This window comes from Talpa occidentalis, unplaced genomic scaffold, assembly GCF_014898055.3.
Source record: "Talpa occidentalis isolate TD23 unplaced genomic scaffold, MPIMG_talOcc4v2.1 talOcc4.3, whole genome shotgun sequence".
NCBI lineage: Eukaryota > Metazoa > Chordata > Mammalia > Eulipotyphla > Talpidae > Talpa > Talpa occidentalis.
This window is the reverse complement of record NW_023603184.1, coordinates 15,950,680-15,967,942: the sequence shown is the minus strand read 5'-3', so window position 1 is coordinate 15,967,942 and position 17,263 is coordinate 15,950,680. Positions and strand designations below refer to the sequence as shown.

Genomic DNA, 17,263 nt, shown 5'->3' with positions numbered 1-17,263 from the left:
TTTGGACTGCCAATAACAACTATTATGCAACATTCTCCTAGAGTGAGAATTAAAAATTTTAAAAGATCATCATCTAGTTAGGGTGCCAAATATGAGGTGACAAAACAGTCGCTCCAGGACTAGTCTTTTGCTCTCTCCTTGATAAAGAAACCACACATTGTAATGGCTTAAAGATTGACTGAACTTGACACAAAAGGAAAAATAATTAGAACAGACTCATTAGACATATGCATGATCCTATTTACTTTTTTTTTAAGAGAAATTATTCCCCCTGCCATCAGGGAGACAGTAAAGTCCAAAGAAGTCTAAAGAATGAATTAATTAGTAGAACACTTATGACTATCAAAATAGAATAGGTGACACACATGTCATGACTACTACAAAAAGAAAAAGAAGTATCACCTTTTTACTACTCTTCCCTCCTAATTGTTTAACTGTTTCTCTTTGCTTTCACCATCTTAACGTGATGGCAAAATGTACTTGCAGACTGGAAAAGGGAAAACATATCCATCTTTAAAACAAGGGGGAAATGATTTTGGTAATTAGACAGCTTAGTTTAACCTGGGAACATGCAATAACAAATTAAACTATCAATTAGTAACACATAAAATACTAGAAGCACATAAAATACTGGAAAATAACCAACATAACATCTCTGAAAAGCCAACCATGTCAGATGAACTTAGTATCTTTTTTTATAGAATGACAGTCATATTACCAAGTAAGACTGAACAGTGTTATCTATTTCAGGGTTGTAAGTCTCACTCCACTTCCTAATCCAGGGTTGAAAAAAAATTATTTGTAAAGAAAAGATTTAAAAACTAACTTCAATGCTAATCCAATGACTTGATACCTGTCTCTTGAGAATCTGGTTCAGAACTTAGTCAATGTCTTTACTGATGACTAGTCAGGAATCTTAGCCTCCTGTATGTTTTAACTGCATCACATCAGGGCCCTGAGAGCTCTAAAGTTAGGGAAATGACCTGCAGCTTCTATTAAGTGTAGTGGGACAAGAAATAAACTCAATTTAGGTAGAAATTTTGAGACAGCAGCTTTTGTGAATGAATTACAAGGATCTCCTTTAACTAGACAAAGTGTTAAGTATCAAAGCAGTGTTTAAATACAAGTGCTTGTAAAAACACCTGAAACTTGAAGAACATAAGAAATAGTATCATTTGATTAGAAAAGTGATATGATGTAAAGGAGGTAAACTGTGTGGCCATAAGAGAACTCAGTTTCAAGGAAAGACTCAAAGAATTGTTACTGAGGACTAGAAAAACCTCCTTTTATATCTGGTAATACTTACTTATCTTACTGTTTCTTTTACAGAATTACCTGGTTGTAGCCTATGACTAACTTAAGATGTATTTCTAAGTATATTTTTCTCTGTTTGACATAGCTATCCATTATATCTATGTCAGTGAGTATGCTATACCAACAAAATTCACTATCTCATTTTCTAAATTAGGCCTTAAAATTCTAACCTTAAACACATCTATGTACATTGTTCTATGAAATAATTTTTTCCTGTACTGAAATTAAAAAAAAAACTTATTTAAGTTACTGCAAATAAAGATAGAATCTAAAAACATTTGCTAGAGACTAGCATTGTAGATCAGGTTTTACACTACAGAGAATTTTTTAAATTATATATTCTTTCAAATTAATATCTGTCTGTCTTTCTCTAATGCTGCTGCTTCACCTGCAGCACATCAGACAAGGTAATAATTTATGATAATCATATGAAAATATACAATTAATATTCATCACCTCTCATTCCTCATCACTTTAGATGATCAGTAATGCAGAGTGAAAATGCTGTCAGATTTCTAATTGCTTTGTAATGGGCTTGAAACAGGGAAATCATTAAAGGCAAACAATCTGTCATTTGTCTGTTACTTTAACTATCTATCACACAAAAAACTCATTAAAGAAATTGCTAATGAGCTACAAAAGACTATACTCATGGTGTTTCTGTAGTAGATTAAAAAGTAATACTATGAATGCTTAAAATATTTTAAAATATGATATTTTGTGGAAATTCATCAGAAAACATCTATTCTTCAGGATATTTTTTAAGCTGTGTGGTTTCATTATTTTGACATCTAATCCATCATTGCAGAAATCCCTTTAGCATATAAGACTTGTTTTTCATCAGTCTCTAAATAATTAAACTGAAAGGTTGCAAGAAAAAGCTGAAATGCTAAATGTGTTTATTACTAGTAAGCTGACATAACTAATAAATAGTACTATAGTAACCCTCATGCTAAGTGAAGAATATATTTTAAAATTTGATTTTTACACTTATAACTTGTGGATTTGAATTTTGAAATTCCAATGCTTCATTCATCTTGAATATTGCTATCATTATAAAAATTATATTCAACTATTGAAATAGAGCATAATATCATTAAACATAAGAATATTAACTTTTTGAAATTTTTAAAATATTAACCAATACTAAAATGTTTTATAGCATCACTTCAAATAAATTGGGGTAGGAGGCAAACTGACCACAGCAAATTTTACATATTTTTATCAATGTTACATTTCTAGATGTGGCATTAGAAAAAATATGATAATGGCACTAATCAGTATTAAAAAGCAAGAGATATACACATAAACAAATAAGCAATAAAACCCATAAATTTTTTGTTGTTTACACAGTCTGGTTGCATTTTATTTTAGGAAAAAATAGAGTAACAAAGGTGACAATTTTACTAATTTTCATTTTTCTAATGATGAGTAAAATCATGGATTTAATTTTCAATAACAAACCTAAGAATCTTAGCATTAAAGTCAAACCTCTTTTATATGTGTAAACCTATACTGTATCTATTAGAACACACACACATTTAAAATCCAAATGCAATGGCATGTTTAGCCAAGTGTCATGGTTGATATACACCAGTGAATTCCAAACTAACTTCAAAAGGTTCCATAACACCCTGGAAACATCTTCATTATACTCTCTAATTGACTTAAACAGACTTCATATCAACTGTTTAACACATTTTAACCCACAAATTAACACCCCTTGATCATTCAGATTAACCTTTCTCCATGAGTCAACTACATGACAAAAATAAAATAAACTTTTAAAAAGAAATTCAAGCTTAAAGGACTAAAATAGGTAAGGGAGAATGTTTTTTTAAAAAATAGCATATACCTTAGTGTCACCACATGGGTAGAAAAGATTATGATAAGGTTTCAAATTCTAGGGTAACTGGAAAGTGCACTGAAGAGTCAAAGTGGCCAGAACAAAGAGAATGGAGAGAAGAATGAATGATGGAAATAATAAATTGGAATGTATTATGATTACTTAATATTAGAAATAGAAGATTGATTATATACAGTATCTTCAATAGGCTCATGAGATGATTAAAACATTAGATGTGAAGAAGCCAGAAGGCAGGAACAAAAATCCCATATTATTTTATACGACTTTTGAGAGATCCGAAACAAGCTCCAAAGAACACAAACACAACTGAAGTTAAATAAACAAGAAAAACACCAAAACAGGTATGGTGCCAGTGAAAGGTATTTACCTCTTTATCTCTGCTATGTAGCGCACTGTCTCACACCACCTCAATGAAAGTTCACTGATTCTACTATAGCTGTAAAAACAAAAAGAGAGAATAGATCATGTGTAGATGACCAGTAGGTGAAAAATGAAAAAAAAAAAAAATTTCTAAAAGATGAAGTGAGATTGTCCATTAGAGCTGATGATAATCTGTCTAGAGCTTTATGATAATCTGCCAAAAAGAAAAAGGAAAAAGGAAATTTCTCTAATTTTAGCCATTCATCTCTTCACTTCTTCAAAGCATTATTTAAAACTTAACACTTCCATACATCTTCTGGATTAGCTTTAATTTAACAATTTTAATCACTCAAGTAATCTGCCTTATTCTATTCATGTAACTACAAGCAATAGCTGTCACTGCACCTGTATTTCCTCTGGTTGTTTCAGTTGTTTATTTAATTGCCTGGCCACCCAGACAAACTCTAAGCTTTTGAGAGGGCTACAGCTGACTACGCGTTTTGTTTCTTTAACAGAGACGTTCAACAAATAACTGTTGACTGAATGAATAAGTGAATAAAGGCTAAATGTACTATCTCTTTTTTTTTTTAACCTTATCATACGCTACTTCTTGGTGGTCTTCATCTACCTTCTTGGTAGATTCTAAATTTTTCTAAGAACAATAATCTTATTTCAGAACATAACAACAATATTTTGTAGTTCACAGAAATAAATACAGCTAGTTCATGATATGAAAATCTTAAAATAGCAGAGGTAAATAATATCAAGGAAATTAAAGAAGAGTTGGAGATGAAACTAGCAGGAATGAGCCAAGTATTCTTCAGGTAAGTATTCAGAAATGGGGTGAATGGGTCACATGGAGTTTCTATTTTTTATTTTAAAACACTAATTTAAAGAGATACATACATCCCCATTTTTACTGCAACTTAGAGTAGCCAAGCACTGGAAAAGTCCTTAGTGCCCATGAACAGACTAGATAAAAATATATACATATATAAGTATACATATATACAACTATATATATATTTATGTTTGTGTATTTACACACAATGGACTAAAAGAAAAGATGAAATCCTGGCATTTGTAACAACATGGATGAACCTAGGGGTTATTACGCTTAGTGAAATAAGTCAAATGGAGAAGGTCAAACATTGCATGATTTCACTCATATGTAGTATGCAAAGGAAACAAATGAACTAAATAAAACAAAAATAAACTTGGATTACAAGACCAATTAGCAGTAACCAGAAAGGAAGGTGAAGCAACGGGTAAGTCAGGTAAAAGGGGTCAAATGTCTGGGGAAGGACAGAATTGGATTTTTAGTGGTAAACTTAATGTAGTATATACACATATTGATTTTTAAGAATGTATACAGAAACTTCTAGCATGTTATAATGCAATGTTACTTCTTCAACATTAAATAAAAAGAGCCAAGTACATATAATCTTAGGATAAGAAATAATGAGCAGAAGTACACTTGTATATATTGCAAATATTATCCATCAGTAAGAAGCACTCTCAAATTAGCTATATGTTTGTGTCTGGTGAACACCATTTAGTTTATGGGCAGGCAAGCACGAAATGATAAATTGAAAAAAAAAAGTGATTTTTTTTTTTTGTTTGTTCAAACTACAGCTAAGGGTCCTGAGAACCTGCTATAATGATCTGTATCCATATTTAACTATAGACATAGTAATTGAGCAATCATCTTTAAATCGAGTATTTAACATTTGCCTATTTTCTTAAGTTAGATGCTGATGATAGGAATTGAGAATTTTTGTCCATGTTTTCATCTTGCAAACTACAGCTCAACAGATATTTGGTATTGGTTTTCATTTCTCCCAATTCAATAGTTTATGGCTTTCATTGTTTTGTTTGGAAATTCCTAAAACACTTCTATGACTTCTCGGTGCTCTAATATATCAAAAATGAGCAACAAATATTTCACTGTCAACAAAGAATGAGCTAATCTTTATTGTGAACTTACTACTTTCAGGCTCTGTTATCTTATTTTATCTTCACAACAACTTAATACTATTTTTATTCCTATTTTACAGAGGAAGAATCAAGGCATAGACATTAATATAACTTAAACAAGTTTATATAGCCAGTAAAAGGCAGCATCTGGATTCAAATCTATGCAGTCTGACACCAGAATTCATGTTCTTAAACACTATGCTAACCTAGTTTATATATCTGCTACATTAGGTTTACATAAAATGGATAAATTTTCTTAAAATCGGGCGGAAACAAAGCTATTATTGATACACATCACTACAACTACAGATAATGTGGCAAGACAGCTTGTGTTTAGTTTCTCTGAGAGGTGTTCTGCCCTCAGAGAGCTTACAATCCAATTAGGGAATCAGAACATACACCTAAAGTGTTTTACAATACACCGTGGGACGAGTGTAAATGAGTACACACAGGACTTACTATGAAAGTTGAGAGGAGGAAGTAATTTCTAAAGACTGGGCTTTAGAAAGCCTAAACTCAGAAAAAGGCATGATGAAAGAGATTTCAAAGGAGGGCTAGAACTGATAGGAGGAAGAAAAGAGCTAGTATTATAAGCAAGCAGAACCATCTGAGCAAAATTATGAAATACCAAGATGGAATTGTTGAAATGTTCCATGTATGGAAATAATAGATGATGAGGCTAGAAAGCTAAGGATCATTATGGGGGAGAAAACTGCATGTGATTAGTAAATTAGGGCTTATCCTCTAGACCTGCACTGTTAAACACAGCAGTCACTAGGTAGATGTGGCTACTGAGTAATCAGTATGTGGATAGTCCAAACTGAGATGAGTTATACAGGTAAAATACCAGTTTTTGAAGATTACTATGCAAAAGGAATGTAAAATAGTGTCTCATTTTTTTAATTGATTGCATTTAAAGTAATATATCATACTCTGGATATACTGGGCTAAATAAGACATAATATTAAAGTTAATTTTACTAGTTTCTTTTTACTTTTTTAAATGTGGCTACTGGGAAATACAAAATCATATCTGTAGTTTGCATTTGTGGCTGACATTACATTTGTATTGGACAATACTGCTCTAAAAAATGAAAAAAAAATAGAAGCAGAGCTCACGTAGAAGAGTTTTACAATGTTTAATCTGGTATAAACATACAGAAAAGTTTAGAATGTAAGTTAACCAATCTGGTTTTTCCGTAAGTCAATGGCAGGAAAGACAAAACAAAACAAAAAGTGAGTCAGAAGAGGGGCTGCTATAGCTTCAGAGATATTTAAGTTACGGAAAAACCAAACGACTTTGTTTGGATCCTGATTCAAACAACCATAAAAGGACGCTTTCGGGACAACTAGGGAAGTTGGATATTGGATACTGGATGACATTAACAAATTATTGATCCTTTAGGTGGAATGACATTACGGAGATTTTTAAAAGCTGAAAACTGAAATACTTAGAGATAAAATGCCAGAACTCTTGGAATTTGCTGGCAAGAAAAGAGTATCTCTTATTTTTCAAACACAAACACAAATGTAAAAAAACTGAATTGAGGAAACTGAGTTATTGCGACTAGTCTTTTCATAATTTAGTTTAAAAGAGAAAACACAAGAGCGTAATGGAATTGTAAATCAAAATAAAGTATTGTTGCTATAAAAACTGAAGTACCTGAGCATAACTACCCTGGAAATAACATGTAGCCTTGTTAAGAGCCCTGGTCTCCTGCTAGCCAATTAGAGCCACTGAGTTGCCTCACCTTGTTGAAGTAAAATTGAAGGAATAAATATGAAAGGACTTTGAAAAGATTTTGAAGTGCTAATTTAAAAAAAAAAAATTAGGTTGAACATCGTTTCCAGAAAAAAATTTCAAAAAGCGAAAAAAATTGCTTAGCCTAGGTTTCATTTCTCCTAATTTTCGAATGAGAACATTCTAAGAAAAGTGTAGGGACAAGAAAGGAACTAGGCCTCCTTATCGTTTTCGCGCCCACCCCCCAACATTCCCCCGTTCCTCCGGCCCCCACCTCCCCGCCCCCCGCCGTGGTACCCACAAACAAACACAAAAGAGATGGGGAGCGGCGCTGGGCGGGGGTAAACCAAGGAAGTTTGGGGGAAGGCGAAAGCAGCCCAAGGGGACAAAGATGCTAACTGAGGAGGCAGGGACGGGGAGTTAAAATGAGGCGAAGGGCGTCTTTTTCCACAGGTTGGGCACTTACGGCTAACAAACTCTCCAGAATCCGCGACTGGTTACCATAGCGACCGCATCGCGGAGGGAGGAGCGCCGCTTCCGATCGGTGCCGCAGCTTCTACGGCTCGGCTGGAAACCTGGTCACGTCCGGCGGAAGGAGAAGCCGGTGACGAGCCCGGGTCTAAGCGGGCTGGGCATGGGGGGCGCACACTCCTGTGAAGTTTGGTAAGTTTCAGGGCGCGTACGGACGGGGAAGGGTACTGTCCTTTGACAGGGCAGGAGAGCCAATCGGGACTGTAGTGGATTCCCATTTCGCCGTTTTGTGGCGCCCCTGCTGTCTCGTTCAGTTCACAGCTGAGGGAAGAGGTGCCTGGTGTCTGAGGCTCCTCATGGAGTCTCTTTCCCTGGAAGGCTGGAGTATCCTGGAGGGGGAAGGAGAAGGGATCTGTCTCTTGGCTGAGCCCCTGCAAAAAGCCAAGGGACTCCTCTCCGCCTTTCCTTGCTCTTTGGTAGTCTTCAAAGTAATATGGAACAGTTGAACTGGAAAATTTAAGAGGAAATGCCCTGATATTCATTTTAGTCCTTTGGTTTTTGCTTATTTAAAACATTCCTTTTGGGATCATGCTCAGCGAAATAAGCCAGAAAGAAAAAGAAAAATACCGGATGGTCTCACTCATAGCAGGAATCTAGAAAACTTAAATAAGGGACCAGGAAAATGAATAACTATAAGAAAGTGAAAATCAAAATCAACAAACAACTATGAACCAGAGACACTCTATGGGTGGTGGGGGGCGGGGAGGGGAGGGATTGGGGTCAAAATAAGGGGATTGCAATTGTATGGGGAATATAAAAATAAAATTTATTTAAAAAAAATAAAACATTCCTTTTGTAAACCTTTAGTAAGCTCTTCTAGTGTGTTTACTGAGTACGTGTCGTGTACAGCTTTTGCCAGATTATCAGAACTATCACTCGGTTTAATGATCGAATTCTATTTTGCGAGTGCTGTTGTATATATATTTTTTAAAGATTTATTTATTTATGCATGCAAGAGCTGGGGTACAGGCCAGAGATGCGGGAGGTGAGAGGAATGATTCACCAGAGACAGAGTGGGGAGCAGAACAGGCAGACTGACTGAAATACACTGCTGAGGGGAGCAGCGGGCGAGTCAGGAGCGGTCTGCCTCGCCATGTGTGTTGCTCCCTGGCTGGCCTGGGATCGAACTCGTGCTGCATAGGCTGTGGATTGCTTCATAGTCCTGTGCTTAACCCCTTGCGCCGCCATGGAGGCCCTTGTTGTATATCTTTTAAGATGTAAACGTATTTCGTGAAACATCTAATAGATTTTCCATTACTTGAATGTAATGTAAACTCTGTATGTAAACATTTGAAATTCTTTGGTATTTTAAATGAAAATATATATTTCATCAGATTTGCATTCTAATCATGATTTAAATAATAGTATAAAAAATTTAAAAAGCTGTCCTTATTTCTTAAAGACACGAAAACTGTAATTAATTGTCAACAATATTTTCTATTCAGCTAATCTGAAAAGGCCTGCCTCTTGTTCAATAGATGATGGCATTGAAGCAGACATCAATAAAGGATTGGTACAGCATTCTAGGGGCAGACCCATCTGCAACTGTGTCAGATCTGAAACAAAAGTATCAAAAACTCGTGTTAATGGTAAGTCTTTTCAAGTTTTAAATCATGGGGGATAATTTGTCTTTATATGTAACCAGAAATTTAGATTTTTATAAAATGAATATATGACATCAAAATGAATATATGAATCAAAGAATTAATTTGGTTGCTTGGGAGTTTCAGTAATGTAAAAAAGGTTGTTTTGAGATAGAATAACAGGGTGGTTTGAAACAGGAGATCTGAGTCATCCTGATTGAGTTAGACTCTTGTTCTATCACTGATAACTTGAACAAATGCCTTTTCCCTCTATGTACTTCAGAGAACATTAAATGAAATAATTAATGTAAAATGCTTAAAAATATGGCATACAGTAAACAGAATTGGCATGCAGTTGCCATTAGCTACATGAGACTGTCAAGCACTTGAATGTGGCTAGTCCAAATAGAGGTAAGCTGAAATGTAAAATATCCATTGTATTTCAAAGACTTAGTAAAAAAAAATGTAAAATCTAAAAAATTTTAATGCCCATTACATGTTGAAATGATAATATTTTGGATATATAAGTTATTTTGTGTTAAGCATTTTGGGGGAAAATGCATATTCTGCACCTACAATAAAATACAATATCCTAATATCATTTGATGCTTTTAACTTTTTTCTAACATGGCATATGAGGCTTACATTTATAAATCACATTATATTTCTGTTGAATAGTACCAGTTTATATACTGTTTTTCATCCAACTCCATTCTTTTGTGAAATGAATTACAGAGTAAAAGCCGTGAACTATTCTCACCACCCTCTTGGGGCCAGATACCATCCCTTGGCCATATGCCATTGTATTTACTGCTGTCTCTCCCTCTTCTGCTGTGTCCTTTCCCCTACCTCACACCTGATTAATTATTACTCATTGTTTCTTAATTGTAACCCCTGCCTCCCCTAAACCCTGGAATGTCCCCCTCCCCCAGTAGAAGTTCATTTAGCGTTAGGTCTGTAGGACAGGTATAGTATGACCATCAGGTGAGGTGCGTGAGGATATCTGGGATGTGATAGATGGTTGAAGGTTTCTTTGTTTTTTTTTTTTTCCTGCCTTTTAGATGAGAGAGACTTAAACTTGTTAAAATTTTATGGCAAGTGATCGAAAGAAAACTTGGGATTGAAGTTATAGGAGAGAGAATAATTAACAGAAGGCATCGAGGATAGGCTCTGAAGCATAGGTAGAGAGATTAGCTTTTTTATGAGAAGAACCTGTCTCCACTGGTGGCAGGAAGAAAGGATGACTGCAAGAGCTGGTTATTTGGTCACTTTGGTGGCAGGAAGTTGGTGCTCTCTCATTTGGTGGCTTATTGTTTTCTCTGTGAAGAAGACAGTTATCTGTTAAGAGAAGTTGAGAAAGGAAGAGGAATAGCAAATTACAGAAAAAGAATTTCAGCTTGTATTATACTGGGAAGGTTCTTTATAGGTAGCTATGTTATACTGATAGCAGTATGCAATCCTAACCAACAACTAGCCATACCAAAGGCAACCAGAGCTCTAAAGAGGTACCAAAAAAGCCTGACGTCTTGGCTTCCATTTGTCTGGGTTGCAGTGACTTTAGTTCCTTATTACTGAAGTTTGGTACAATAATTTTTATTCATAATTGTCACCATGAGTTAAATTATGTTCTGTGTATTTTGTTTCAGAAGGCATGGAAGTATGTAGTAGTAAGCACATAATTAGCAACACATGCATTATACTTCATAGTTTGTACCTCACAGTTTACAAATGCTTTCACATCTTATCTGATTTTTTCCTCTCAGCAGTCCCATAAGGTATGTAATGTTATCCCCTTGTTTGCAATTGAGAAAACCAAGACCTGGTTATAGCTAAGTGGTTTATCTGAAACACACAATTAGTAAGGCTTGGGCACATGTCCTCTAACTCTAGACTCTCCCCCATTTTGTCAAACTTATCGTAATTACCAGCCACAAGAGTTTACAGTCGTTTAAAAGTATAATTTTCAGTTTCCTGGATTTCCATGGAACACCTCAGTCATGTACAGTTAATGAACTATTACAGAATGTCAGATATAATTGCCACTCTGTTTTATCTTTGAAGGGATGTAGCTTATATATGGCTTAAGCAGTGAAACTTATTTTCCTTATTTTTTTGTATAAGTTTAGAGTTACGAATAAATTTGTCAGAAGAATTATAAGGGATAATCATAGTATTTATAATGTTTATCGCATTTATTTTTTTCTGGCTTTCCTATTTGAATTACCATATTTTTTCAATCTATGTTTTTCAACAATGTCACAAAACAATTGGAGAATAAAATTTCATTTGACAAATACCATTCTCAATCCAATTTTTGTAAAAAAGGCACATTTATAACATGTAGTTTCCAAGTTTGAATTTAACACCTCCTACATAATTAGTTGTTGGGATAAAATGTTGCTACTTCGTAGGCTTCTAAATTTACAAAACATGTTGATTTAGTAAATACTGTTTCCTTATTTCAGTTTTTTTGTAAATGTAGTGCTTATTCAAAGTCCTGATACTGAAAAAATTCTTATTGACTGGGATATTTCAAAATCCTTTAAAAATATGTACAAAAGTAAATATTAATGTATATATATAAATACTTACTGATGTAAAGTGAAAAATTATCCTGAAAAACATTTATTTCACATACCTTTAAGTCTGTTAACCTGATCATTTGCTATATAAAAAATAAAGGTAATTGAGTTAGCATTTCTCAGCAGCATTTTATTAATAAGGCGTTTTGCATGTTAGTAAAATTGCATTGTTCACTTTATGAATCAGTTTTGAAATTTTCCACAAATACAAGTTGGATAATAATCCATTGCCTAAAATGGTTAGGGGTCAAGAATGAGTAGTTATATTTTTCCCATATTTTTCTGCAGTTTTGCGTGTGAAAACTGTTTACTAAGGATTAAGTTCCCCCCTCCCCCAAGCTTTGTCAAATTGAAAAGTGGGGGTCTTTTCCCATTGATGCTGATAATGTTACAGGATACCTTTCAACTGGAAAAGAATTATTATGTTGGAAAATTATATGCTGCTGTTACAGTATGTTCTATAATCTTAAAGAAAATATATATAATTTGAGGCAGAAATGTACAGGATGTTCTTACTCTCAGTGTAGAAAGGGTATGGAATGCCACAGAACACTTTTGTGGGCATTCAGAGGGCCACTTTTGATGACAAGTGATTATAAATTGGCATTGAGTTAGCTATGAAATGCATTTTAGCATCTTTAAGAAGAAAGTAGAACGGGTACCTTTGCTATAATCAGAGGAAAATTATCACATCAAAAAAGGGAGTGAAGAACAATTCTTAAAACAGGTCATTTGTCTATATTACAAAAGCCAAATGATCTTGATTATAGGAAAGGTAGTAAGGCATTAAGAGAAAAGATCTGGAAAAGATCTGGAAGTATTGTAAGTAAAATCAGAAGGCTATATATACCTTGTCTTGTAGCGAACATTCTAATTTTTGTTACTGTGGTTAACTGTTTTGCTGTCATCCAAGTATCACAGAGTGCAAGATATTTAGCAATAAATTGCTTACATTTCATGGAGACTCTTACAAACTATCCTTTTCCATGATAAAATATACAAGGTAAGAATAAGACATTTTAAGTTTAATTATTTTAACATTTTAATTTAATACTTTCACTAAGCTATATATTAGTTTTAATACAGAACACTGATTCAGGCACCCTTCTAATCACTTTACATGTATTTACTCATTTAGCTCTGTGAGGTGAGTTGTCATTATTATCCCTAATATATAGATGAGGACACTGAGATTCAGAGATTAAGTAACATACTGGATAGTAGTGAGAAATTATGATGCACTCTATATATGCTCTGAAAACTGGTTAGAGTAGTCAAGAGTTACCTTGTCAGTGGCAGTAGTAATTGTACAGTGCAGTGCTTTTCATGAATAGGTATAATTATGCCTTACATATGTTTTCTTTAAGAAGTTAGAGGCCTGTCCTATTTCAGAAAAAAATACGTATTTTAACAAATGAATGAAAGATTTAACACAAAGAATTATTCTTAGCTTTAGAAATAATTGTTACCTAACATGTGATAATGTACCATCTAGAAAAACTGTGTTTCTCCAAATTGGGAAAAGAGTTTATCTCAAAAGGTGATTAGCTCAATTATATTTATTGTTGACTAAATTCATCATATTTTTGCTGTTTGTTTTCCCCTTACTAGGGAATATTAAGAAACAAAGCAAATAATAAACAAAATTAAAACAAATCCTTAAAATTTTTAAAAATGTTTTGTACAGGTGTTTGCAGTGACAGAATGTTTAATGATGGAGGGGACAGTGGGGGTCAGAACAAGGTAAAGGAAGATCATTGGTTGGTAGTGGATGGTGAGAACATTGTTGATGGATGTGGCAGGATATATACCATGGCCAAGGTGAGAAAATGTGTACCTGAAACCTTTCTAGTGTTGTAAACTAACCACCAAAAAATATTTTTAAGAAAAAAAAATGATAATTCCAGTTTAGGAGGGAAAAGTTTATCATGGAAAAAAAAGAAAGAAAGAAAAAGAAGTTTCTGTGGACTCAAAAAAAAAAAAAAGAAGGCACAAATCCTGAACTCCGAGAAATAGTGGGTAGATTGGTTGTTGCCAGGACCAAAGATTGGGACGGGTGAAGGTGAGGAAATGGGTGAAGGTGGTGAAAGAACAGACTTCCATTTCTAAGGTGAATGTGTTCTGGGGATCTAATGTACAGCATGGTGGCTCTTGTTCACAACAGTGTATTGTATACTTGAAAATTTTTGAGGGTAGACCTTAAAAGTTTTCATCATAGGGCCTCCCTGGTGGCGCAGGGGTTAAAGACACAGCGCTATCAAGCTATCACCAGCCACTGCAACATGAGTTTGATCCCTGGCCAGGGAGCCAACCCACCTTTCCTGTCTCTTCCACTGCTCCCCTCAGTAGATCCGCCTGTTCTGCTCCCCACTCTGTCTCTGGTGAATCCTCTCACCCCCCCACACACACACCTCTGGCCTACGCCCCAGTTCTTGTATGCATAAATAAATAAATCTCAAAAAAAAGTTTTCATCACAGAAAAAGATAATTATGTGAGGTGATGAATGCATTAGCCTTATTGTGGCAAGCATTTCACAATATATGTGTCTATCAAGTCATCACACTGTATACCTTAAATGTAGACAATGTCTTATGTCAATTATATCTCAGATAAAGCTGAGTGGGAGGCAAGGGGGAGGAGAAGTCATCTTGTCTTGAATGCACCATTCCCACCAAAATTGTGCCTAGCCAACTAAACTTAGGTCGCATGAATTCCATAGGTCTAGGGGTCGTCTTCTGTAAAAACAAGATGCTTAACTGTGGTACTTTGTTAAGCCAGCCCTAGAATTTTTTCTTCTATCTTGTTTTCTCTTATTATATCTTCATTTGTCACTGACTCCCCCAAGTGTCAGAAAATTTTTCCTTAGTGACCATATGGAAATAACCTTGTTTTGGTGATACAAGATTGTTTTGACTCATAATGCACACACTGTAGGCAAAACAAGTAATATTATTTGAGACCACTATAGTATTCAGTCTCTAGATTCCCATATGTTTAAGATAAAAATATTCCCTTCACAGACATGTCTTAAATTCTGTCAATGACTGGCCTTTTGAAGTTCAAGTTCAAACTGTAAATACTTCACAGTTTGCTTTTGCAGAAAGTGAAAGAAACAAATCTCAAAATAACTTTCTATGATCTGATTTGTCTAGCTGACAGAAAATTCATGAAGGAGTGGTTTAGGACAGAGTTATATTTATCTCATAGCCTGGATGAAAAGAATCATAGATTATCAGAACATATAGGAACTTTAATGTGAGAAAACTTAGATTGGAGAAATGAAAACATAAGGGTGGAACAGCTACAAATACTCAAAATCAAATAATATATGAAGTATAGTCCAAAAATAATTTTAAAACTTGGATAAAATCATCATGTTGAACAAAAATTGAATTGGAAAAAGTGCTTTTTTAAAATACATTTACATTTAGAATTTCCTTGTGCTGTAAATTATTTGGTGTACATTATTTTCAGTTATTCTAAGATACAAAACATAAACAAAAGAACATTTTCCCAGTGATTCCCAGAGGAGTGAATATCACACTTTTGTTAATGTGATGGAATTCACTGGAGTGTCATTATTATTAGACTTTTTCTTTTAACCATGTAAAATAACTAGAACTTTATTATGGTCCTTAGAATACATTTCTTTCAGACATGACAAAAATCAGGTTTACTGAAGTATAATATGTATACAATAAAGTACTCCTGAAGATTAAGCCTTTTAATAATATATTAGATAATATGCTTTCAAAAATGTATAAAAAGTCTAGTTAGCACATTTGAGGTGTTATGAGTAATTTACCTGAGCTTTACTTAATTTAAAAATAGTATCTATTATCTTGTAAAAGGTATTCATAAAACCATGTCATCTGAGAGAGGAGACACCTTTAAAATTTGCCTTCAAGTAAATCATGGATTTTAGCTCATTAATCCCCTCTTACTTGTTAAGGTTATTTGTGTTTTGACTAATTTTTCCTTTATTTTTAAATTCATTTATTCTTAATAGCTATAATAATATATGTTACATATATGTATGCTTGACTTATTTTCTGTGTCACCATAAAATTAATGCTGTTGTGCCTATGCTATCTACTAATTAAAGATCAAATAGAGGGGACCTCCCTGGTGGTGCAAGGGGTTAAGTCTCAGCACTATGAAGCTATCTGCAGCTACTGCAGCACCAGTTTGATCCCCGGCCCGCCAGGGAGCAACCCATATGGCACAGCAGACCTCTCTCCTGTCTCTCCTGCTCCCCTCAGCAGTGTATTTCAGTCAATCTGCCTGTTCTGTTATCCATTCTGTCTCTGGTGAATCTCTTCACACACACCCCCCACCTCTGGCCTGTACCCCAGTTCTCATATGCATAAGTAAATAAATGTTTAAAAAAAATCAAATAAAGTCTTAAACTGAGTAGTGAAATATAATTGTTATTTTTTAAAATATTGATTGTAATTTGAGCACATCCTTGGTGCAGTGTGTGGGATGAGATAGCCCAGAAGAGACATGTCTTCTTCCCTGCAGCGACTTAGAGTAGCCTTTTGACTATCTTAAAATATTTTAAAATACAGAATATAATTCTTATGGCCCCTGAGGGTAATTCCATCTATTTAAATTAAGAATTATACATTTCAAATTAGTTAAATATTTGGATTCAAATCTATTTATAAGGATTGGAAAAGTCTAATTATGTCTTCATTTATTCACCCATTTAGTCAACATTTGTTAGGGTTAGTGTTTAGTGTATTTCTAGGCACTATTCTAGATACTATGGATATAGCAGAGTTTGCCGTTAGGAGGAAGACACAGATGTTTAAATACTTCTATCTAGAATAGTAAATATTATGGTGCATATAATATATAAATTCTAAAATGTGGTTTCATAGGGAAGCCTACATTTTGTGCAATGACTAAGGACCTGGCTTTGTATCACTTTGCCCTGGCTTTCAATCTTACCTGCGCCATATATGATCTGTGTGATCCAAGGGGAGTGACTTAACCTCTCTGAACCTTGGTTTCCTTACCTACAAAACTAGAGATAAAGATTTTTCGTTTTCTTTTTTTTTTTTAAAGATTAAATTAAAGGATGAGTTTAAAGCCTTTCATCAGTGTTTTTGCATGTGGTGACTTATATTTATCATCTTCATGAGAAATCATGCAGTTGGGAGAATCATACAGGGCCATATAAAAATATAGCATATTGACATCATACAAATTTAATTACTAGTGTTCTGCCAAAAGAGGTTTGAAATGATAAAATTATATTTGCACATGTGTGCTTTTTTAATGTATTCATTGCCGTATATGT

At 34.3% G+C, this 17,263-nt stretch overlaps 2 protein-coding genes across 3 annotated transcripts in view; one reads left to right on the top strand and one right to left on the bottom strand.

Moving 5' to 3' along the window:
• DCDC1 (doublecortin domain containing 1) overlaps window positions 1-7,830 on the bottom strand; it is a 333,033-nt gene extending 325,203 nt beyond the window's left edge. Inside the window, exons 1-2 of the mRNA XM_054699296.1 lie at window positions 7,725-7,830; window positions 3,549-3,617 (exon numbers count right to left, since the gene is read on the bottom strand). The gene's annotated coding sequence lies outside the window, so the exon portion shown is untranslated. The remainder of the gene's footprint in view (window positions 1-3,548; window positions 3,618-7,724) is intronic.
• The window catches only part of DNAJC24 (DnaJ heat shock protein family (Hsp40) member C24), a 42,562-nt gene continuing 33,061 nt past the window's right edge, over window positions 7,763-17,263 (top strand). Inside the window, exons 1-2 of one of the 2 annotated variants that reach the window (XM_037522524.2) lie at window positions 7,763-7,921; window positions 9,268-9,378. In XM_037522524.2, the coding sequence (XP_037378421.1) occupies window positions 9,268-9,378 (111 nt within the window). In that variant the 5' untranslated portion in view covers window positions 7,763-7,921. Of the gene's footprint in view, window positions 7,922-9,234; window positions 9,379-17,263 lie in introns of both variants that reach the window. The other variant, XM_037522523.2, reaches the window with a different exon arrangement.